This window comes from Lathamus discolor, chromosome 3, assembly GCF_037157495.1.
Source record: "Lathamus discolor isolate bLatDis1 chromosome 3, bLatDis1.hap1, whole genome shotgun sequence".
NCBI classification, from domain to species: domain Eukaryota; kingdom Metazoa; phylum Chordata; class Aves; order Psittaciformes; family Psittacidae; genus Lathamus; species Lathamus discolor.
In genome coordinates this window covers 28,781,873-28,806,830 of record NC_088886.1, presented here as the reverse complement: position 1 = coordinate 28,806,830, position 24,958 = coordinate 28,781,873, and the positions used below count along the sequence as shown (strand labels likewise).

At 45.5% G+C, this 24,958-nt stretch overlaps 1 protein-coding gene across 1 annotated transcript in view; it reads right to left on the bottom strand.

Annotated features, from left to right (window-relative positions):
- Positions 1 to 10,668: 10,668 nt before the first annotated feature.
- PSMD1 (proteasome 26S subunit, non-ATPase 1) overlaps positions 10,669 to 24,958 on the bottom strand; it is a 71,289-nt gene continuing 56,999 nt past the window's right edge. Inside the window, exons 20-25 of the mRNA XM_065674344.1 lie at positions 21,369 to 21,538; positions 19,580 to 19,672; positions 17,871 to 17,963; positions 14,327 to 14,473; positions 11,708 to 11,862; positions 10,669 to 10,876 (exon numbers count right to left, since the gene is read on the bottom strand). Of these exons, the coding sequence (XP_065530416.1) occupies positions 11,716 to 11,862; positions 14,327 to 14,473; positions 17,871 to 17,963; positions 19,580 to 19,672; positions 21,369 to 21,538 (650 nt within the window). The 3' untranslated portion in view covers positions 10,669 to 10,876; positions 11,708 to 11,715. The remainder of the gene's footprint in view (positions 10,877 to 11,707; positions 11,863 to 14,326; positions 14,474 to 17,870; positions 17,964 to 19,579; positions 19,673 to 21,368; positions 21,539 to 24,958) is intronic.

The window sequence follows — 24,958 nt, the reverse complement described above, 5'->3', positions numbered from 1 at the left end:
CGCGACCTCTCATCAGGCCACGCCCCCTCCCGCTGCACGTGATCCCTCTCAGCCAATACCGTGCTGGGAAGTGTGCATCACGTGATGGGGGGCCTTACCGTGCCGCAGGCCGGGTCCCTGTAGCGGGGCGTGGGGAGTCGTCTGTTCGCTCTCTCTGCCCCCCTGAGGCGAGTTTGGGGCCAAGTTCATTTGTTTAACTACCTACTGTCATATGTTTCTGTACCCCCTTGGCATCCTGGGCAGCCAGAAGCCTTCTAAAAGCACAGCCTGTGGTGTGCCTACCTGTAGGCCCATAGCTTTCTGCTGCTCAGTTACATGCTTTTTTAATCATCCAGCACTATTTGTCCCCACCACATTAGCTACTGAGCGCTGCGTGCTCTGAGGGCATGGAATCATAGAATAGGGTTGGAAAAGACCTTAAGATCATCCAGTTCTAGCCGCCCTTCCCCCGCCATGGGCAGGGACACCTCACACTAAACCACGCCACACAAGGCCTTGAACACAGCCAGGGATGGAGCATTCACAGCTTCCCTGGGCAACAAAGGCTGGGAGGAATTCCCTCTGTGTTTAGTACAGCCTGTGGCCACGGTCACCTGCATTACCTAACTGCCTGGACGGTTTCTTTGGAAACAATGTCAGAAGAAAAAGTGAGAGCCCCGCCGAGGCTGAGCACTGCGCAATGAGCCCAAATCGCAGCCCCAGCACAGCCAGGGAGGGGGACACCGAGACCGGCCCCATGGGTTGTGCATGTATTGCACCAGCAGGCACACACCTGACATGTCATTACCTCATAGAATCGTGACCAAAATAAACAGGGGGATAGCCCAAGCCACCTATCAAGGCTTTGTCCCATTTTTAATTAACTCTGGTGTTAATGAACCTCTTGCCATTAACAGCAAATTTCTAGGAAGCATTTGCAAGACACAGCACAATGACACTGTAGCACCAGTGACGTCCTGTGGGGTTTTGGTCTCACCCCAAAACCACAGTCTTGTTTTCCGTCACTAACACCTAAGAAGACTCATGTCCTCTGCACGTCCTACAACCAGACACAGCATAGCACCATCTTTCTTCATGTAAAAGGCTCATAAGTGGACAGCTGAAACAGAATGCAGAGATTTGCATCTCACACACATGCTCAGATTTTGACCCTCAGTAATATCACAAAACCAAAAAGCTAACCTGACCAGCCAGCTCAGGGGCACTGCTCTCCAAAGAGACCATTTCCCAGTCAAACTTTAACTTTCCAACACCAGTGTGGGTGAATACAGTTCAGGCTACCATCCTCCCTCGGCCATGATCTAAGGGTGGTGTTCTCCTTAACGGATTCAAACAAACAAACACCACCACCCTCCCGAAAAAAACCCCACAAACAAACAAACAAAGAAAAACAAAACAAAAACAAAAAAAAGAACCCTTCCCCCCCCCAAAAAAAAAAAAAAAAAAAACAAAACAAGAACAACAAGCATTTAAGGAACAGCGGGAAAAAAAATTTAAAATATCACCCTTGAACATTCTTGCAAGGTCTAAAATTACCAGCTTGATGGTGAAATGTTTGGAAAGGGTGAGGTGATGGGAAGCAGAGTTATGATGGATGGTGAACAGGAACTAGCACTCCATCCATAACCCGTGGGAGTTATTTGACCTCTGGTTTGGTATTTGTGAATAAAATACTGAGGCAGACTGCTGCTCTTTGGGAAAGGGAGATGTTAAATATCTTATGAGGGGCAGAGGCAGCTTTGACAGATCTATGCCCTCTCCCATGCTTTGCTTCTTCAAGTTATGCTTGTCCTGATAAGGGACAGAGCAATTGTTTGAGCCAGAGTTCTGCCAAACTGCCCAGTTTTTACTTACTTGTGTTTCATGTGATGGGTGAAAAGGCACCAGAAACAAGTCACTTCACCTATCACCTCTGCCTTTGCCAAAGGCTCTTTAAAACATCTCATTCCCTAACTCAATGTGCCTGTGAGATGTTCTCACTTAAAGAAATCCTGCTAGGGGAGGAGCTTCCCCAGCAAGTTAGGAGAAAACTCACCTGTTTTCTTCAGGCTTCCTCCTTCCTCCACACTCCCAGCAAGCACATCACAACACGCAAGGACAAAGGGACTGAAGAGCAGATTCCTGAAGCCCCAGTGAAGACCACACCGCTCTGCAGGTCCCAGAATGGATTGTACCATTTTGCTGGATTAAAAAGGCAGAAGGCCATTCTCTGTGCCCAAGTGGAAAGTTTTGCAGGAAATGTCTTCTCACAGAATCACAGAATCACAGAATCCCAAGGGTTGGAAGGGACCTAAAAAGATCATCTAGTCCAACCCCCCTGCAAGAGCAGGGTAACCTACAGTACATCACACAGGAACTTGTCCAGGCGGGCCTTGAATATCTCCAGTGTAGGAGACTCCACAACCCCCCTGGGCAGCCTGTTCCAGTGCTCTGTCACTCTTACAGTAAAGAAGTTCTTCCTGATGTTAACGTGGAACTTCCTATGCTCCAGTTTACACCCATTGCCCCTTGTCCTATCACTGGATATCACTGAAAAAAGCCTAGCTCCATCATCCTGACACCTACCCTTCACATATTTGTAAACATTGATGAGGTCACCCCTCAGTCTCCTCTTTTGCAAGCTAAAGAGACCCAGCTCCCTCAGCCTCTCCTCATAAGGGAGATGTTCCACTCCCTTAATCATCTTTGTGGCTCTGCGCTGGACTCCTTCAAGCAATTCCCTGTCCTTCTTGAACAGAGGGGCCCAGAACTGGACGCAATATTCCAGATGCGGCCTCACCAAGGCTGAGTAGAGGGGGAGGAGAACCTCTCTTGACCTACTAACCACTCCCTTTCTAATGCACCCTAAGATGCCATTTGCCTTCTTGGCCACAAGAGCACATTGCTGGCTCATGGTCATCCTCCTATCCACCAGGACCCCCAGGTCCCTTTCCCCTTCACTACTTTCCAGCAGGTCACCCCCCAACCTGTACTGGTACATGGGGTTGTTCTTCCCCAGATGCAAGACTCTACACTTGCCCTTGTTAAATTTCATCCAGTTTCTCCCCGCCCAACTCTCCAGCCTGTCCAGGTCTCGCTGAATGGCAGCACAGTCCTCTGGTGTGTCAGCCACTCCTCCCAGTTTTGTGTCATCAGCAAACTTGCTGAGGGTGCACTCAGTTCCCTCATCCAGGTCATTGATGAAAATATTAAACAGCACCAGTCCCAGCACCGACCCCTGAGGAACTCCACTAGTCACAGACCTCCAGCTAGATTCTGCGCCATTGACCACAACTCTCTGCCTTCTTCCTTTCAACCAGTTCTCGATCCACCTCACTACTTGATCGTCAAGCCCACACTTCCTCAGCTTATCTATGAGGATGCTGTGGGAGACAGTATCAAATGCCTTACTGAAATCAAGAAAAACTACATCTACCGCTCTACCATCATCCCTCCACCTAGTCACTTCCTCATAGAAGGCTATAAGGTTGGTCATACATGACTTCCCCCTCATAAAACCATGTTGGCTGTTCTTAATGACCCCCTCATCCTTGATATGCCTAGTGATGGAGTCAAGAATAAGTTGTTCCATCATCTTTCCAGGGATGGAGGTAAGGCTGACCGGTCTATAATTACCCGGGTCCTCCTTCTTGCCCTTCTTATAGATTGGTGTGACCTTTGCCATCCGCCAATCCTCAGGCACCTCGCCCGTTTCCCACGACTTACCAAAGATGATGGAAAGTGGCCTAGCAATGACCTCCGCCAGCTCCCTCAGCACCCGTGTGTGCATTCCATCCGGACCCATCGATTTACAGATGTCCAGTTTGCATAGCTGATCCCTAACCCAATCCTCATCTACCAAAGCAAACTCCTCCTTTGTCCTGACTCCTTCTGGGGCTATAGAAATCCGGGGCCCTCGGGGAGAGTCTGCAGGAGTAAAGACAGAGGCAAAGAAGGCATTCAGCACCTCTGCCTTCTTTATATCCTCTGTCTCCAGGGTACCCACTTCGTTCAGCAGTGGGCCTATATTGCCTCTTGTTTTAGTTTTATTTGCTATGTATTTGAAGAAGCCCTTTCTATTGTCTTTAACCCGACTAGCAAGATTGAGTTCCAAGGAGGCCTTAGCTGTCCTAATTGCCTCCCTACATCCTCTAACAACTGTCCTATATTCCTCCCAAGCGGCCAGCCCCTCCTTCCATAATCCATAGATTCTCCTTTTCCACTTGAGTTTGCCCAGCAGCTCCTTGTTTAACCACGCCGGTCTCCTAGATCCCTTACTTGACTTCCTACTCATTGGGACGCTCCGATCCTGAGCTTGGAAGAAGCGGTCCTTGAATGCTAACCAACTATCTTGAGCCCCTTTACCGCCTAGTACACTTTCCCATGAGACTTCCCTTAGCAGTTGACTGAAGAGGCCAAAGTTGGCCCTTCGGAAATCCAGAACTGTGGCTTTGCTAGGTATTCTATTCCTCCCACACAGGATCCTAAACTCCACCATCTCATGGTCACTGCAGCCAAGGCTGCCATTGACCGTCACCACTTCGACCAAACCCTCCTTGTTGGCGAGTACTAAATCTAGCAGCGCTGCTCCCCTAGTTGGTACGTCCACCATTTGCATTAAGAAATTATCATCAATGCACTCGAGGAACCTCCTAGACTGTGAATGACTGGCTGTGTGAGTCTTCCAGCAAATATCGGGGTAATTAAAGTCCCCCACGACGACTAAGGCATGTAGTCGCGAGGCTACTTCCAGTTGCCTGTAGAAAGCCTCATCAACTCCTTCGTGCTGATCAGGAGGTCTGTAATAGACCCCCACAACTGTATCACCCGTGCCAGTCAGCCCCTTGATTCGTACCCACAGACATTCCACTTGCACCTCATCCGACCCCGGACAGAACTCAATACATTCTAGTTGCTCTCTCACGTATAGAGCAACTCCACCACCTCGCTTCGCTGACCTATCTTTCCTAAAAAGGACATAGCCATCCATGACCACATTCCAGTCATGTGAACTGTCCCACCTTGCATTAAAACTAATGCAAACAGCCAAGAGAGGAACACCTTTTGAAGCTTTAACATCCTGTAATTTTTGGAGTAAAACTTCAGCTTTTAGTTGCAAAAAAAAGATTTTGGTTTGTTTTTTCAGTGAATACTTTGAAGGAGCAATAAATAAATAAAGTCATTTGAGTTTTCAGTTGATGACACATTATTGTTGGTTGGGTTGGAGCATGGACTGCCTCCTACTAGGACTGGCTGGGAGACAGAGGGGTTTGCTTGGACTAATGTCCTGCACTCAGGCAGGCACTTGCCCAGTAGTTCAGACACTGCTCTCATACTGAATTACACAGCAATGCTTCCCCAGGGCCCTCTGCAATGGAAACCAGCGCAGTGGAATGGCAAACCTCTCTGCTCTCTCCAGCTTCAGGCTATCATAAAGCCACTCTTGTCTCCCATGGATGGGGCTTGTTTAGCTGCTGCCAAGCCTCAAGTTTCACCTATCCCCAGAAGGACGCAGTCAGCCCATGCCAGGCTATTTATATGCAGCCCTTTCTTCAATAATTTCCTGTAGCCAAAGTCCCTGAGCAAGGGAGAGGCACAGTTGGAGACTTTGATTCTGTGCCATGGGATGCATGAAGGAGGCAACAGGGTGAACTCAGCTCTCCTTGAGATCCAGAAGCTTCTTGACGTGCTCACTGCAAAGCAGGGAAGAAGGAGGAACTGGCTGATGCATCCCCAAAATGATCATTTCTGCTCAATTGCAAAGTGGTGAAGGAGGCTCATAACAGATCAGCCCATGGCACCTTTTCAGCTGTGGCAGAGATCATCCTTCAGAGATCCTTACAGGGACAGAGATGACAATCAGGAGAGACAGATCAACTGCCTTTGCAGGGCTGGGGGTGCCTCCATGAAGAATGATGGCAGCGCAGTGCCCTGGGCCCAGAGAGGGCTCAGCAGGGCTTTCTGTCATCTGCTCATTTGAGGCATGGGTCATTAAGCCCCCAACCAAGGTGAACACCAGTGTGGGAGAGGGCTTGGCTTCCAGTAACAGCAAGGATTTCCAGCCAAAAATGGCAGGGGGCTAGGATGAGGGAATTGCTACAGATGCTCCATTAAATGAAATGTAGTATGTTGAAAATCGTCTAGGAGACCAGGTGCACAGAAACAGCAGGACAGAGAGCTTCATCGTCAGGAGAAACACCCCCAGCGCCAGCAAGGCTCACTGCCTTCATCGCATGGGCACAGCTTTGACGCTGCCCTCGGCACAGAGCAATGGCCAGCACCCAATCACCTGGAGACAAATCACTAAAACTCTGGGCCTGCAAGAGAAGCGAGCAGGAGGTTTCATCTGTGAATGAGCCCATGAACTGTGCTGTCCAATGTAGATGTTTCTAGCAAATCATTTTCATCTGCTTCTTGTTCATCCCCAACCCCCAGATTTCGTGCTTAAAAATCTCTGTGTGAAGTTAAAGTAAACGGAGAATTTGCCCAGCCCTACAGAAGCTATCTCAGCTTCTCCTCTCGGAGGACACTGGGGGGGAAACAAAGTTAATCCGTCTTCGTTCTCACTGACACGGAATGAAGAAAACAATTCAAGGGGAGAGCCAGCCTAAGCTAAGAACAAAGACACTGCACCAATATTTCAGGTCTTTTTCCTTCACTCTGAAGGGGAAAAATTTGCTCCATGCTTCATCTTTTGCAGGTTATCTTTGGAGGAACAATGTCCCCATCATTTCTGCTGATAATTAACCTTGCCTTTGCAGCAATTGTTCCCTGGCTCACCAGAGCAGCTATTTATATCCTTTGCCGGGGATGCTGTTGCCACCAAATGACTGCCCTTCCCCTTGACCAGCCTTGCACCAAGCCGGTGGGCAGCAAGCTCTAGGGTGTTCCCCCATGCTCACCAGGACCTGCCTCCTCTGGACCCTTACAGTATAAACCCTTCACTGTCCATTTTCTGCAACAGTTTTGCAAACACACATTAAAAAACCCAGGCATACATGCACAGGGTTGTCAGGCAGCAGGGTCCACCAGACCAAGTGCACAGACTCGGACATCAGGGGTTATGGTCTTTAGAATCTCTCATTAGCTGATCTCCGGTGGTTTTTGGCAGAAGCAGGATTTGCAAGTCACTTCTCTGCAGTGCTGATTCTCCACTGCTGGAGGAGACACCGATGGCTCACCTGTGCAACAGTCCTGAGTGAAACCAGAGCTTTGGTTGTGCAGCCTATGCCAGGAACGGGAGTGCAGACCTCACAACAAAACTCCAGATCTGGGCCGACGACAGCTGGACCATTTGACCACACAGCAGAACTTCAGAGGCTGAGTGAAGCCAAACCTGAGCTGGAGACGAGCAGCAGGGGCTGGGGCAGCTTCTCCTCCCAAGACACAGAGCAAGGGCCAGCTCAGTCGCACCAGTGCTGGAGAAACACGTTGAACCAGGTCTGCCAGTACCAGTTATCTTCACTGAGGAAGCAAAGACCCTTGCTCCCATGTGAAGTCACACTGGGGAAGGCCTTCACACCCACTGGTCCCATCAGATGTTGCAAGTAAACACAAGCCTTGCACAGTCCTGCAGTGTCTGTGCTCCCCATCTCCCTCATCCTGCTACTACTGCAGGGTTAAGGTGGGCTGAAAAACCGACTGTCACCAGCACTGAGAGCAGCAGGCAGGGGAGGCACTGGGGCAGGCTGGGGCCTGGCAGGGGAAAGGGTGTGGGATGTTCAAGCCTCCAGGATACAGGAGATAAACGGTCAGTGTCATCATCATTATCAGCAGCGCCCAACCTTTGTGTTGAACTAGGAGGAGCAAGACTTTCACCTGGCCCTGGAAAGAAAGGGAGAGATGGGGATGGTGGCACTGTTGTAATGGGGAAGAGGTGGGAGGACGAGACCTACCGAGTGCCTGCTGGGACAAAGGAGCAGTGGGGCCTGTTGTCCCCCTCCTCAAAGACCCCTTGCCCTGGAAGCTTTACCTCCAACATACTCACATCTCCACTTTGGTCCCCAGCACAGCGCCAAGCAAGGGGCTTGTACCCAAGTTAATGAGTGGAAAGGGGAGACTGAGGGCATGTCCAGGGCCTCCTGGATGGACTCTGGGATCTGTCAGAAGCAGCATGCTTTTGGAGTGATTGATTTCTCCCCGGGGTTAAGGGGGATGAGGCCCATTAGTCAGGAGGGACAGAAGCATGCTTCCTGCCACCTCAGCCTCTCCTGCTCCTCTGGCAAACCCAGGAGCATTAGGTCCAATTAGCCCCTGGCAAACAGCCCAAGGGTGGGTCCATCCGCAGCATCCCCAGGCAGGCCCAGGAGGGCAGCACTTCTGAAGAAATCAGCACTCCTGAGCCACTGCACTCCTGAGTCACTGCACTCCTGAGTCACTGGGGCTAAATGACATTATTTAAAGCAGCACCAAAGCTTTCCAGGCTCCCACCATGCATCCTCCAAACTAGAGATCAAACAGCCAGCAGTGGCCTCCATCTCCCAAGCACAGCAATGAGCTGGTCCTGCAGTTGCTGGCCACATCTGTCCCCAGGGAAACTGGTCAGATGCCTTAGCATGGGGGCAGGATCCAGCCCCCAGGCAGCTTTCCAGAGGATTCTCAGAGGTCTTCCAGCACCTTTCCAGAAGATTTATGTAGGTTTCCTGGCCATCCTCTAGAACTTTCTAGGGGTTTTCTGCTGTATCTTCGGAACATTTCTAGAGGAAAACGCAGCGAGCGGCAGAGCCGAGGAAGTGAGGACAACTCCCAGATGTCCCTCCTGGTGTCCCCAGCCTGGCACGCATGGCCTTTTTCTTTCACAGACATCAAAAACTCCTCTAAAAATCCAACTGCCCAAGTGTAACCTTAGTGCCTGGCTCCAGAGTAGCAGCTCAGAAATCAGTTTGGGGCTATGTGAGGTTTCTATGTTTGTTTGTGCCAAGGGCACTCTGGGAAACATCATTGCCAGAGGCAGGAGTGATCTTACAGGGACAAGAAAATCATTTAGCAGAAGAATTGTTTTCTGGATGGTGCCCCAGGCAGTACGCGGCTCAGTGGAAACTGCTCTGTGCATACAGATTTACACAACCACACAGAACTAAACCTGTAGCAAGCACCAGAAATACACTGGCTACTCTGAAAACGTCTGTTCTAGTATCAAAGGCTCAGCAAAAGGTCCATTGAATAGAAGCAGACTGTTCACAGCTTGGCCAAGGCACCAGTATAGCACTTTAGGTCTTTCTGAGCCAGCTATTCCCAGCATTTCCACTCAGACTCTATAGAGATCTCCCAGCGGTAACTGGCAGGTTGCTGAGTGACCTGAAGTGAGGGTTTTTATCTCCTCCCAACATCCTCCCCCCTACACAGTATTCTGTAAGAAGACACAAGGCATTACTAACAAATTACCTGAAAAACTCGAGGTACCACACTATCTGGTGCCAGTAGAATATGCAGGAATAAGGGATCCAGGTACCCATTCAGAAGGGATTACAGCACCTGAAAGACTTACACTATGTACATTTATCCAGTTTCCATTTCTTGCACCACAATACCAGGTCTCCCTTTGAATGTCCATGGGATTGAAGCAGTGATCCTCTCTTTGTTTCCTGTTTTACTGACAGTAACATTGTCTGTAGCCATTTCAGGTTCATTCTTGGCTCTGCTCCATTGAAGAACAGATCTGGACGCTTGCTGAGATATTTCAACTTCAGGGACTTCTGACTGAAGCCTAAACCTCAAAATTGGCTTTTGGCCCCACACCTCTGTTCTGTATTGCTTAAGGTTTTCAGAGAACAATAGCAGACTATTCTATTGCTATAGTAACATTCACCAAAATAAACCATCAGTTGGAAAAGCTCCCAGGCACTACATGCAAGATTTGTCTTCCATTATTATTGATACACAGGAGCTTGTGGTATGTTCACATGGAGCAAAATATTCCCAGCATACATACAATAAGCCCCTCATTCTGTTTCAGTGCTGTTTCAACTGATGGAGCTTACAGCTGACCACAGCTGCAGGCTCTGGCTCGCTGGTGCATATCCTTTGAAGCATTCCAGCTCACCAGGTGAAGGGCTGGCTGCACAGCGAATGGTGGAGTGGCATTCCTTCCGACTGCTGCTCATTCCATACCCCTGACTGTAAATCCCCCCTTGGCTAACAATGCACATCAGTGTTAACAACCTGCATGTCTGGATTCACATTATCTAGGCCTGTAATGTTTTCTAGCTGTGCTCACATGAGCTATTATGCTCATATTTGGTGAAAGCACACAGGACAAAGAAAAGGGAGTCTGTGAAACAAAGAGAAACATGGCCCCATTTCCTCATCACTAACACCCACAACCCTTCTGTCAGCCCCACATCATCACATGAATACCAGGATGAACAAGGGGGAAAATCAATGCAAAGTTAGTATCACAGAGGTAATTTGGATGAAGACCTCATCTGGACAGCTGCTGTCAAGTAGAGACCTGCCCTCTCTGTAGAAGCAGTGCTATGGCTGGGCCAGACCAGAGTTGGTGACCTTGCCTAGCCTATGTGAGTGATCCAGAAAGTAGAGATCTGCACAGATCCTAACAACTCTACAGAAAAGCAGAGTCAGTCCAGCTTTCCTGGAGGAAGATGCACAACTTGGGTCTAGTTTTTAACATTTGGAGTGAGCTGTTAGGCTTCTTTTTTCTTTTTTTAAAGCAGCAAGTTTTCTGTCAAGAATTTTTAATATATTTATTTGAAAACAAGGTTTTGTGAAAGAGTACACTAAATAGCATATATCTGTTCTTCAGCCATAAAACACAGACTATCAGTTTTAGCTCAGCACAGATTGGGGCTGCATGCACTGAACAGCAGATCTTGATAGGAAGGTCTTCATGTCTGTCTTTCTGGTATCAAGCATAGTGTCTTCTTTAGAGGCCATGACCCTGGAGGAGGGGGAAAGAGAAACCAGAAAAGCAAATGTATTTAACTAAGGCTTCTTGTGGTTGACCCCAAACACTCACCCAAGCCTGCCACTGATGCAACATTTACGGTTTTTAACAAGAAGTTTATTTTCCTGCTTATCCACCAGTTCAAGTGCATAATCTCTGCTCTTGGGAGCACTGGGACATGCCAGCCCATATTTGGAAATAAAGCAACTGGGTTTCTGCCTCTCACTGAGAAACTTGCACACCAGTTCAGGCACTTTAGCCAAGGAACCTGAGAACCACACCATTCACTGCCTGGAACAGATCTACGAGTCAGGTTTAGAGAGCACCACAGAGCCCATGACTGGAGCATCTTTAAATTCTTCTAAGAACTGCTGGGAAAACAAGACAACCCCAGAAAGGGGACTAGTAGTTCGCTTTCAACCAATCCTGCCACACTGAGATCAAGTAGATGACAGCCTTGTTACAAAACCCACTCGCCCCTCTGGGATCGTTTTCATGAGCTGATTATTCCCAGCTCAACTGTTGCCTGTAAACCCATGCGTGGCTCTAATTCTGCCCGGCAAGGCTCTACCCAAGAGCAGCCAGACCTGCAAGATTAGAGACCAGATCCAGTACAATCAGGTCAGGCATGACCCAGAAGAGTGGATTTCTCTTTTATTGCTGCCAAACTCTTCAAATCAGGATGAAGCATATTTCTGAACCTGGCGCAGAAGCTGTCAGAGAGCCAAAACAAGAATGCTAGGTGTTGGTAATTGCTTTAGTTGATCCAAAGAGGCTTTTCCTTCATTGGGACTAATGAAGGTGACTCTGCACAATACACTGTACCTCAGGTCTTAATCATCAATGTACTCAAAGGGTTCTGGTGGTTCAGGTTCCTGCTCCTCTTCCTCAATCTTCGGACCGTGAGCTGCCACAGGTTCAACCAGCTCCTCCATATCCTCACTGGTGTCCTTCAGAATGATGATGCCTCCTATGGAAAGCTGCAAGACAAACACACTAAGCATTAGCGCTGCTTGCCTCTACCTCATGATGGAGTGTTCGTGGCCACAGCGTTTATCCTTGGTGTTGTGGTTTAAGCCCAGCTGGCAACTAAGTACCACACAGCTGCTTGCTCAATTACTCCTCCCCTGGTGGGATGGGGATAAAACCTGGGGGTTGAGATAAAAACAGTTTAAAAATTAAAATAAGTTATACTACTACTACTAATAATAAAAGGAAACAACAAAGAGAGAGAGAGAGAGATAAAAGAGAAAACAACAAACCAACAAACAACAGTGATGCACAATACTCACCACCCACTGGTTGATACCCAGCTTGTCCCTGAGCAGCAACTGGCCCCTTCTGGCCAACTCTCCCCAGTTTATATACCAAACATGATGATCTATGGTATGATATATCCCTTTGGCTAGTGCAGGTCAGCTGTCCTGTCTCTACTTCCTCACAGCATATGCCTTTGGCTAGCACAGGTCAGCTGTCCTGCCTCTACTTCCTCCCAGCTTCTTGTGCCCCTCCTCACTGGCAGAGCATGAGAGACTGAAAAGCCTTTCATCAGGGTAAGCATTACTTAGCAACAACTGAAACACTGGTGTGTTATCAACATAATTCTCAAACTAAAGCCAAAACACAGCATTGTACCAGCTACTAGGAAGAAAATTAACTCTATCCCAGCCAAAACCGGGACAGTAGGCCATAAGAAACACCTCAGCATCAACGAGTTTCAGAGAGCAAAGCATCTGACACTCACATGGATCCCTGCCTGGTAAGGGGATGGCACAGAGTCTTATCCAGGCCACCTTTTGTATTTCTACTATCTAAGTCTCAGTTCAATAGAAAATGGCATCTGGATTCACAGCTTTACTCCAGTCCCAGTCTGGGGCTTTCCACGTGTAAACTAATCGAACCATAATTGCTTTATAAGGCTCATCTTTTCAGGGCAACAAAGCTTAGTGAAGCCTCTATGTGTAGCTGCCTCCCAAGAGGCTATCTGAAACAGAGCATAATCTGATCACCAGCTTCCACCAACTGAGGAATCCTATTTAGCAGAACCTCATAAAAAAAAAAGGAAATTAATTGCAAAGATCACAACCAAACATCCTGGCAGGCTGAAGCAAATTTGTGTGTCTCCAGGACTGAAACACAAGGTGCAAAGAGGCAGTGCTGTGTCATGCCTATCTGGAATCAGGGCTTTGACTACAGCAGGATTCCAGGCTATAAACAGCATTAAAAGAGGCCTTTTACTCTGGCATTCCCCAAAGCAGAGCAAAGGTCTGGAACAGCTCCATTCCAAAAGCCTCCTTGGTTACGCACCCTAATCCCAGTAAAAACCCACACTGTCCTGTTCTCTTCAAAACCTGTTTATGGGAGTTTAAGGCTGAAAACTGCACTCCCCTCACCAAGGACTTGACTTCTTTTGAAACTGAAGCAAATAGCTAGGTGACCTCCATATTTCAGCTGCATGAGTGGACAATTACTGGACCATGTAACAGATCTTCCCAACCCAAGTATCACTTGGGTCACCTCCTCTTTTTCAAGGGTAGAAACTAAAATATCCTTCCACAACTTTGCTAAAGGGGATGATGCACAGAGAATTCCAATGTGCTGATATTATTCCAATAAATCAATTTATTAAAAACATTACTATTTTCCTGGAAAAAATATTACTTCTTCTGAACACCATTTTCCCCATGCATAATCCCGCAAAAGGAAAAAGTCCAGGGTGTTATTTCTTGAACAAAAATAAAGGCCAGAAGAATTTGACTCAGGAGATTTTGAGGTCAGGAGCAAGCTTGTTAGCTTTGCAATATATTTGAGCATCTCACATAAAAGTTAGTTATCCCTTAAGCTTAATGCTAAAAAGATCTTTTCCATCATCCACCTGACAACCACATGCTATCTCTTCAGTGCTAAGCAGAGACAAAGGCACTTTTTCTAAGGTGAGACGTAACTGAATATGAAATCTGTTCAATGGAAAAGCCTTTCCAGTTAGCTATAAATCCCACTGCAGGATAATACAGCCCCAGAAGAAGTTGTAATGTATTTCACTGCTTTGGCAATAAGTCTGTACAACTTCTCACCCCATTGTAAAAATCACGGCTCAGTCTTTATGTCCCCAGCAATGTCACTAATACAGAGTACGTCCGATTTGTTTCCATGTTACAGCATGTCATATGTAGAAGAAGAAAGAAAAATAAAGCAGCATTAGCCTGGTGAAAACATCTGCAGCAGCTCTGGCTTTCTTACAACTAGAACTGCATGTGATCATTTGGAGAGAGAGACACTAAAAAGCTGGTATGACAACAGTGCAGCTGCAAACCTCTGTCAGACATTACAGTGATACCAGCTGAGAGTGGCACTCTCACGGACATGCAGAACTTCTGGGTCCTGGCACAAGCCCAGCCCTGGGAACACTCTGTCAAAGGCATGGACTAGGAAGATGACACTTACTGGTTTGAAAGGCTGGTATCGGCAGCTCTCTGTCATAGTGAGAACTTTGAGCTGAGCAGGCATGACTCTTGCTGGGTTGTCCAGAAGCTGGAAGTTGGGTTCAGGCTCTTTTTTCTTTTCTTTTTCATCCTTCTTTTCCGTCTCATCCTGCAAAGGGGGAGGAGAACATCAACATTATTTTAACAGTAATATCTAACCCTTTCATAGTTCAGGAGGGTAAAGGACAACCAGGCAGCAAATCCCAGACTGTGGTGAGAAACTGTTCTGTTGAGGAACAAGCTAACACCTATCTATCAGCTGGCACACGCAATGCCAGCATGGATCAAAGTGTTCTCATCAGGCAATGCCTCACTCCCAACTACAGGTGAAAGTAAGTTCAGCGAGAGGTGGCAGTGGAACAGTTTACCTCTGGGTTCCCTTTCTAATACTTTTTCTGCAGGCTCACTCACCACTTTTTGGTCACAACTGAAGATTCTTCAATATTGTTACTGAGCACATGAAAATTGCTAAAAGCGGTCCTTGGATTTTTGCAGTTATAAAACTATCACTGACATTTCACATTACTGGTAGAGACGGGAACTCAACCAAAATGATCTGAGCTCAGTGCCTCCCCTAAGGAACTGCAGTTGACCCCTCCTTTACAAATGACTCAGCAGCTAGAGGGAATAGTTCAGAAGGAAGAAACACAGCATCCTTCATGAACTTAAGAATATGGATTGTGTTTTCTCCTTTGCTCAGGAACATCTGAGTGCAAACAAAAAGACTGCAGAAAAGATGGAAACAAACAATAGGAAATAATCAGGAGCCCCACTACATGCATGGCACATTCTGCAAAATAGACAGGACTTTCTCTGTCACAGTGACTGCTCATTGCTGTGCAGATCTCTTGGAAGCTACGGATTACTTGTCATATAACAGGCATAAGAGAAAAAACAGGAAAGCAATTATACTTCTAAAACATTAGGACAATGGCAAAACCCTCAACTCAAACACAGCAGGTGGCAGCACGCTCCCTTTTTACTATCCTCATTTTTCTGCTCCGTTCAACCAACAAAACTTTTCAGACATCTGGAGTGTACAGACAGACATAACACGTGAATCTTGTAATATACTGCTTCCTCTCAACACCTGTACTTAACTGTATGTTGTAGCAATTTTAGAAGAAAGATGCATCTGTTCAGCGCATTTTGCTTAGCATATAGTGCTTCAAGAATAATTCAAAGGAAAGGAAAAGTTTGGTGACAAGGAAACTTTGATAAAGGAGCAAAATGAAAAAAACCCAGAGGTTCAACCTTGCATGCAGGTCTAGGAAGGTTATTTTACACATACACCTTTGATCTTATGCCACACTCCCTTTACATACTGTTTTGTGTATTTCTTTTTAAAATTAAAGAGGCCAAAAATTCTCTGACCATTCTGCTTTTCTCACATAGACATTAAAGTGGAATCAGAAAAGTTTCTACTGAGTTTATCAGCTTTATAGTATATATATAAGTATATATATATAGTTATATATATATATAGTATATATATGCCACTTATAACAGTATATGCTTATAACTGTATATACTGTAAAGCTTTTGACACCATTTCCACTGGAGACACTGGCTGCTTACAGGTGTACCGTTTTCAGCATAAAATCTGCCTGGGTAGCCAAGCCCAAAGAGTGCTGGTGAATGAAGTTAAATCCAGTTGGTGGCCAGTCACAAGTGGTGCTCTCAAGGGCTCAGTACTGGGGTCACTTCTGTTTAATATCTGTATTGATCTGGATGAGGGGATCGATGACACTACATTGGCTGGGACTGTTGATCAGATGGAGGGTAGGAAGGCTCTGCAGAGGGATCAGGACAGGCTGGATCAATGGGCCAAGGCCAACTGCATGAGATTCAAGCAGGCAAAGTGCTGGGTCCTGCATTTGGGCCACCACAACCCCATGCAATGCTATAGGCTTGGGCAAGAGTGGCTGGAAAGCTGCTCAATGGAAAAGAACCTGGGGGTGTTGATTCAGAGCAGCTGAATGTGAACCAGCTTGTGTCCAAGCAGCCAAGAAGGCCAATGACATCCTGGCCCATATCAGAAATAATGAGGCCAGCAGGGCCAGGGCAGTGATCATCCCCTGTACTGGGCACTGGTGAGGCTGCACCTTGAATACTGTATTCAGTTCTGGGCCCCTCACTACAGGAGAGACACTGAGGTGCTGGAGCAGACCCAGAGACAGCCAACAAAGCAGGTGAGGGGCCTAGAGCACAAGTCTTATGAGGAAAAGCTGAGGAAACTGGGGTTGTGAAGCCTGGAGAAAAGGAGTCTCAGGAGACACCTTATCACTGTCTAAAACTACCGGACAGCAGGTTGTAGTGAGATGGGAGTCAGTCTCTTCTCCCTAGTAACAAGAAATAGGACAAGAAGAAATGGCCTTGAGTTGCACCACAGGAGTTTTAGAATGAATATGAGGAAAAATTCCTTCACCAAAAGGGCTCTCAAGCACTGGAACAGGCTGTGCAGGCAGGTGGTGGAGTCACCATCCCTGGAGATATTTAAAAGATGTGCAGATGAGGCACTGACGGATATGGTTTAGTGATAGACCTGGCAGTGCTAGGTTAATGGTTGGACTTGATCTTAAAGGTCTTTTCCAACCTAAATGATTCTATGATCCTGTAACACATTTTTAGCTTACAATTATTCTTGGCATATTTGCATCTGTTTCAAGAGCACAAAAGGAAGGGTCCTTTGTTAGGGTACAGCAAGAATTTTAGCTGCCATATGTTTTCCAAATTACAGCAACCACCAAGAATTCATTAACCAGCCATTTCTCTATCCCTCAGCTTGCTGCAGGATGACACATTACTGATAGATGAGGATGACAAGTTCTAGTGTCAGGTCTATGAGCTAAAAGAAATCATCAGAGAACTGAAGCAATCACCATAACTACTGAGCAACATATGGATTCTGTGCTCAAAGCTCAGCTGGTTCTGAGCTGGGTGTGAATAAATGTTTGGCATTTTGATAGATGGGCAAAGCACATAAGAGACTGCTGCCAAAAAGGTGAACATTTCAGAACAGGGAGTTAAGCACGTGAAAACCTGAAAGTTTTAAACTCTTCAGTGCTCTCAACTTACTTAGACATCACCAAGCAACTGCTACAACACTGAGCCCCAAGGACAGAAAATTCTTAAGTCTTACTCCACATTAATAACAAAAGTACATGGATAAAATTCCTTTGGTCTACAAACAGTTGGCAATGAAATAAAGCACAAAAGGTTCATGCAGTTAAAGGCACATAAATTTGTCAAAATAAGCTTCTGCCTTTAAGGAATTCAGTTACTTAACAATACTGAGGAAGATTTATTTCTCAGAACTAATACCATCTCTCACTTTTAACAGTGCATATACACAATGGAAAGATGCTAACCTGTGTATGCAGTACACTGAAAAGCATGTTAATGGTTTGCTCAGAACTAACACAGGTGTGTAGGGGGGTGCCAGCTTTCATGACACACCTTCCAAATTTATAAGGATACATTTAAATTTCAGTGTTTGCACTCACCACTTCCATCTTCTCCTCTTCCTTCTTCTCTTTCTCCTTCTCCTTTTCCTTCTTCTTGGCTTTTGCAGTGATGGACAGCACAGCAGTGGAAACCTGGATATTTCAACAGAGGAGGTATTCAGCGTAACTGCAACACCATGCCCCATGCTCCAGCTTCCCAAATGGGGGAACAAAAGGAGATCAATGTTAGGTTAGTTCTGTTAGGTTAGTACAGGTGTCGGTGAGACCAATTCCACTTCCTACCCACTGCTCTTTTTAAAAGACAAATACACCAAAACAAATCTATGGCACATACGGGAGAAAAAAAAATATTTTTTACATGAATGCAGACAGGCTCCAGCCACATAGGAAGGAGAACAAACTTCCTAATTTTGAGAATAATCACTGCTGGTTTTGGTGTCTATATGAGAGGTTTTGTTATTTAACAGAGCAACAAACTGAATTTTTATTACAGCAAAACCTATTGCTGGAGTCTCCAATATAAAGAAAGATGTGTATAATACTCTTTAGAAATGACCTAAAGCTGTTCCACTGTCCTAATCAGACAGCTTTGTTTCTCATTGATCTAAAGAAGTGGATATGCGAAACATCCTATGGAGGAGCCCTCAGGAGGCTTTGGGACTCCTGAGCCAGAAAGTACTCAGAAGCAATACTCAAATACAAGAATTCAGTTTGTCTCCCTTCCAGTGAGCACATCTCTCTATCCACAGGAACCGTCTCTGTAAGGCAGTAACTTCCTGAGAGAGACAGGAAGCAACCACATTAGCCACGCTGCTGGTAAAGCTTTTTAGGCTGAGGGCTCTTCACACATTTTCATCGTGGCCAGGAAAGTTTAAAAGAGAAAGGATTTGTCAAATTCCCAGCCTATTCTAAAGGTCAGAAAAGCGCTTTTGCTTTCTCAGAGCAGTGAGGTTTGCCTTTCATCAGAGTTCATTTCTTGGTGGCTCTGTCCTGCCCAGCATTCAATTCTGGCAAAATGCTTTACAGTTTTCACACAATGTCATCCATTAGCAGGACATACCTTAGGGCTCCACTGCTGCAATTGCTCCCTAAGGGCTGCTCTGCCTGCTGCTGTGGTCTGCTCAACAGCTTTTACCATCCTGCACCAGGAGACAAATTGCTTCCAGTATTGTCCCGCTTATTACCCCACAGGTCTCATCTCTTCCTTTTCAATACCTGTTCTCAGTTCCATGTTCACTGTTTTGCAGTCCATGGTCCTGACAGCTACTATTCTAGTGCACGGGCCCACTCCCCTGAGACAAAGTACACTTCTGCCCTTCCATCTGGGACTATTTGAGAAGTGTCACACCTAATATTCTTGATGTTTGTACTACAGTAGCACTTGGAAGCCCAACTCATCAACAAGAACCCTGCTGTGCTAGGCGCTGTGCAAAGATGATACATACATACAAATCAGTAGGGCATGGAATGCAGTTTTATTTTGTTTTTTTTTTTTTAATCAGTACTTCTGACTTGACCACTGGAGACAAGGGAGGTCCCAGCAACTGAGTAGCAAAGTACTTGTATGCCATGATCAGCAACAGTCCCAGGAAAAGCACGAAAAAATAGCTATAATTCTATTTCAGAGACAACAGTGTGTGCCAATTCTTCTTTTGCTCTTTAGATTCCCTGTTAGTGCCACTAAAGTCAATGTTTATACTAGGAGAGAAGGAGTCTTTACCACACAGAAAGAAAGTTAGTCCACATACCTTTTCTTTCTCCTTTTCCTTTGGTACCTCAAGAGGTGGGGGATATGCAAATGTGGACGGCTTACAGTTGGACTTGTACTGGACTTTTGGCATCTAAGACAAACAGTTAAAAACATTGTTAGAGACAAGAAAAGCAGGGAAAAATAATCTACAGCAGAATAATTACTTTAGCTTCATTTTCCTTCCAGCAGAGACAAACACAGATCCTCTAAAGAATACAAGCTTCCCCTTCTCCTCCTCCGGAAGCTGAGTAACTGTTATCAGTAGCAACAGTTCAACTAGAACAATGTTATTTAATTATTCCATAATTCGACTCTGGCAAGCTCTCCTAGCCTTCTCCATACACGCTTCTCTACTCTATTCACACCATGCCTTGTTTTCACTGTTTCAAAGCTTTTGTGGTTTTAATGTTATTGCTGTGCCTGCTTGTATGAACACAAAATTAGTTTAACATCTAAGACCTGCTTTGTCAGTGCACGCTACAGCAAACCAATCATTGCCTGACATTCACCTCTTGCAAAAGGACAGTATGTTTTGGGGGTGGGTTACCAATGTCACATATTCTTTTACTCTTGACTATTTAAGTAAGCATATTCTGACAGCCAATCCTAATTCTTAAACCAGATTAATTTCTGCAGTATCTCAACTCTCTTCCTTTGCAAAACATCAAGAAGCAACAAGAGAACAGGGGCTGCTCTGAGGAAGCAAGGTGAGTGCGGTGCAGCCCATAATGTACATCCAGCCTTGTAACTGGCTTTAGTGCGCAAGCAAAGTTCTAGAACATCACTTGACCTACAGCCATTTGAGCTCCCTGGAAACTCTAAGGAACGGGGAGAGGGAATCAAAATGACAGTTCAGCTTAACAGCCAAAAAGGTGCTGAGCCTGTTACCACTGGGGAGGTGCAGCAGTGCAAACACAGGGAAGTATTCAGGACAGAAGAGGGGAAAGAAAAAACAACCCTCTCTCTTTAAACAGCAAGAATTGAGAGTGGTGTGTAATTTGACTTCATGCTCAGCCTGAGACAGTTGAAGAAGATCAACCTAGAACCCTGAGGTTTTGGTCCAGGGGCTGCAAACCAGTGTGCTTGCCCAGTCCCACAGAGGGACTCTGAGAGCAGCCCAGCCCTACACATGCTCTGTGCATCACAGAATGAGGCTGCAGCAATGACAGGAGGGTGCTGCACACGGCTGTGCAGCCACATTTACAAGACTTTTTTGTGGAAGTTGCTAGCTCAGCTCTTCAGCACAGAAGACCCTGGATGGTACACAGCTTGCACCAGCCGTAACACAGCTCTCATCAGTCAGCAAAGCAGATGTGCAAGAAAAGTGCAGTACCAATGGCTGCTTGGTTTGGTACTTATTCCCCAAGGAATCCAAACAAATCCTGGTTTCCCACTGCTCTGCTAGCTTTTCTAGGGGACAATATAACATAATTTATTTGGGAGGGCAGCGGGGCAACACACTATTTTTTATTTAAATAACCTTGACCTTCTGGAGTGATGATGAGGTGGTCTTTGCCCACATACACTGACTAGAGTTCCTTTCTTCGTAAGCTACTTCGAAATAAAGAGGTCAAAGTCTACTCTCTACATTTTTCTTATCCCTATTCCCACCACCAGCTCTGCAACTTAAACCTGCTTTTCAGACTTCTTCCAGTTAGAGCCTTTTCTGATGCAAACAAGCTGGAAACATGCAAAGAAAACTAACAAATCCATGCACACCCCTCTCAGACCACTTGAATCTTCCAAGCAGCTCTCAGCACCTTTTCTCCTCTCTGCTCATTACATACCTTAAGATCCTTGTTAAGGCCAATGACACAGGTTGGGGTGAAAGCCAGCGACAAGAAGTGTGACAGAGGGAACCAGAACCAGAACTGGGTGAAGACCAGAACCCCTACCACAGAAGGCATGTGAGTATGGCCTGTCCTCGACTGCAGTGAAATAGTTACGTTATGGCCCCCTGTAAAGAATCATAAATGAAGTAAGTTGAATGCATTCCTGGGTACTCCACAAAGACACCTGAGCAATGCATCTCTAAAACAGCTGCTGTGAAGGGGCTGTTCATAGCACAAGCCAGGCCACAGTGCTGTCAGCTTTGTCCTCTGTAACGCACCTCCCTCCATCACCGTGATTTCAGCTTACAGAGCAAAACAGGTGGGCAGCTCTATCTGCTAGGTATGACCTAAACACAATCAATACAGCCTGTGCACACTCATTTTGCCAGGATACAGGTTAAACAGAACTACAATGCAAAAGGCAGGGAGAGAGGAAGAAAAAGGCAAACCTTTGCTGTAAGCAGTTTTAAAACATAGCATATAGATGATCCACAAGACAAGACTCACAAGGAAAATAGTGCATATAAAGCAGTGCATACAGAAACTTTTCTTTCTGTGGCTGCCTCCCTGAACTGTCAGTTATTCGGAAGAAATATGCTTAAGTTTTTATTCTACACCATCTCACTAGAAAAAAATGTAAACAGCAGCAGCTTCAGAAGTTGCTTCTACAGGTTATCAATCTAAGCAGCAGAGACAAGCTCCTGCAGTCTTTGCAGCAAAATTACATCTCTGCCAGACAACCAAGTCCTAGCTTTGTACTTTCAAAGCAGAGACCAGAACAGCTCCGTATGTTGATGTAGTGCAGAAACATCCAGCTAGAAACCAAACTGAAAGATCGGGTTTGCAGACAAAGTGAGAAAGTGTTAATATGATCTTCAGTCTTCTGATGAACACAGTGACTTGGGTTGCAGAAAGCACCAGGCAAGTCCATTACTGCTAACAAGACCAGGCGTAAGGTGGTTAACTTTGTTAAAATACAAACACTCATTCCTTACAAAGTCAGGGCATTTTGCAGCTGAAAATCCCAAGCTGAAGTAACACTGCCCAGCCTCACATAGCTACCTACCTCAACAGTGCCAGGCAGCAATGGAGATGATTTTTAAAGACAAGCAAAATTAATTTTTGCTGTCAAAACTAATGAAAGCCCTGAATGAAGCAGTAATCTCATCTTGGGTATCTGGCAGTATTAGTCCCAGGAGAAGCCATGGAAGATGGAGGATTTTGATGCTCTCCTGTAGGATACTCTGCATACATACTACCTCCTTACTTTTCCTTTTGTGGTAGCAATAGCTCTCCTGCTGTTTGACTAGGTAACTCCTTCCTACCACCTCTTTAAAGAAAGACAATGATACAGTCTCATCTCTTACTACTGCTAGGTCTGCTCTGCTTTTCATTATTTTCTCTGATAACAATCTCTTGCCCTTATACTTGACTTTGCCACAGCATTAAGGAGAGACTGCCTGAGGTCTTGTGCCATCCTTTAACATGAGCATGTCAAACACTCTGCACTCAAATTACTGGTCTTCTCCCCCATCTTTACTCTGAACTTTTCTTCACTGCATTGCTGTATATGGGCCAGGTCAGTAATCTGCAGATACTCTGGATCAAGCAGACCAGTGAATGTTGCACAAGCAGCTTAACTAGATTTTATCAAACTTTTGGAGTTCAGTTTTCAGAATTTATGTTAACCTTCAGAATTATATTATCCAATCTCTGGAATTTCCTGGATGAGTAACAGATTTCATATTCAAAAGATGCTGTCATGCTACTTCTTTCTCCTGTTTTACATTCACACAGCCCACCCTCTCTCCCTGGGTTTTGCAGGGAGCAGGAAAGGTGGGGAGATATGATATTGCACAACTGTGATTTATCTTCACAATTAAGTAGCAGCCCTGACAGCCTGGAAGGGACCACATTCCAGGCTTTTCCCAGATGGATGAAAGCTGTGACATGATGCCTGTAAAAAAAATTTCAAAAACAAAGAAAAATTTTCAGGGCTCCTTGGGTAATACTACAAAGTTCATCTCCCAGAATTTACATTGCAACTATGGCAAGGTCTGATAAATTAAAGTGGCTGTTCTAAAGACTATGAAGATTTGCTGGCTCAAGCTTAATGTCAGTTAACAAGAGGGGGAGTACAGTAAGCAGACTGCACTCATCCCCACTGATGAAAAGTGAGCTCATCAAAGATGATTTAAATACTTTGATGAACTCATTTTTTACATAGTCATGGTGGCACTTGGTAATACCCTGGCAGTGTAGCTCAGACAACACACCAGCACAATAGCCATTAATATGTCACTTTGTGGACTTTGGAAATTAGTTTCCAAACCTGGCCTAGGCAGCATCCCATTTTCAAACAGTATCATACTGTTTCTTTCTCTATCAGCGAATACAATAGATTTCATCTATTTAGTGAATGAAGACAACCGGGACTATTAGCAGCAGCAGCGAGAAGTTAAAATCTCACAGGACCAGCCATCAAAACACTGGCAGCATGCGCCACCAACCTGATTCATATGGGCAATGAAACACAAGGTAGCTCTAATCTAACGGACAAAAACATGAGCATGGGATAATGGTTTTTGTTCCTACCAGAGATTTAGACCCAACTTTACATGAACAGCTCATGAACAAGGGAAGGCAGCAGAAAGGTAGGAAATTCAAACCAAATTCAACACATGGGAGAGCAGACCTTATGCGTCAGTTTATATTTTGTAATAAAGTTTTTAACATCCAAAATATAACACATCATGCAAGATGCACATTTGGAGAGACAGCAATGAGAAGACAGGCAACTCTTTCCTCTGTAATTTGGATGACACTTTCTTTTTCATCACCATTAAAAATGTCTCCAAACTGTGGAAAATCCAGTACATTCACCATCAGGTTGTCAACACCTTCTGTGGCTTCAGTCTGCACTGCCCAATGCCACACTGTTAACAAGCCATTGCACTGCTGAAACCACCCAAACCTTTCCTCAACATGAAGAAAAGATTTTCCACATATACTGCGTAGGTATTTGTGTAATGACTGTTGCTCCTTCTTTTTTCTTGTTAATTGAGAAATGTGGCATTAAGAACTAGAGAAGATACCTTGAGTCCAGAGGGCAATATAGTTTTCAAGCAGGTAAAATGCTGGTATCTGTTTAAGATCAGTATATCCTTTCTATAGCTTACATTTACAAATACATAGTCCAGAAAATAAAGCATAATGATTTTGCAAAGAACAGATAGAGATTCATCAGCTTGGAACAAAAGAGCATGTTTGTACACAAAGGGGATCATTACAAAAGTTCAGGTTTTTTTGGGGAAAAAAAAAAACCCAAAACCCCTTAAATTTAGAGTGTCTACATTTTTCTTATTTTATTAAAGAAGAGAAAATGTAGCTGCTGGGGCCTAACAATTAGACAATAACCAAATTCTTCATTTCTACTTCAGTGCTCCCAAGGTACCCTGCCCCACTACTAAAACCACTGTTCTAATGACTGCCTCATTGTCTGAGCAAAAGCCCCACCTCCTGTGCATCATTTCCCAGCTGTGCAC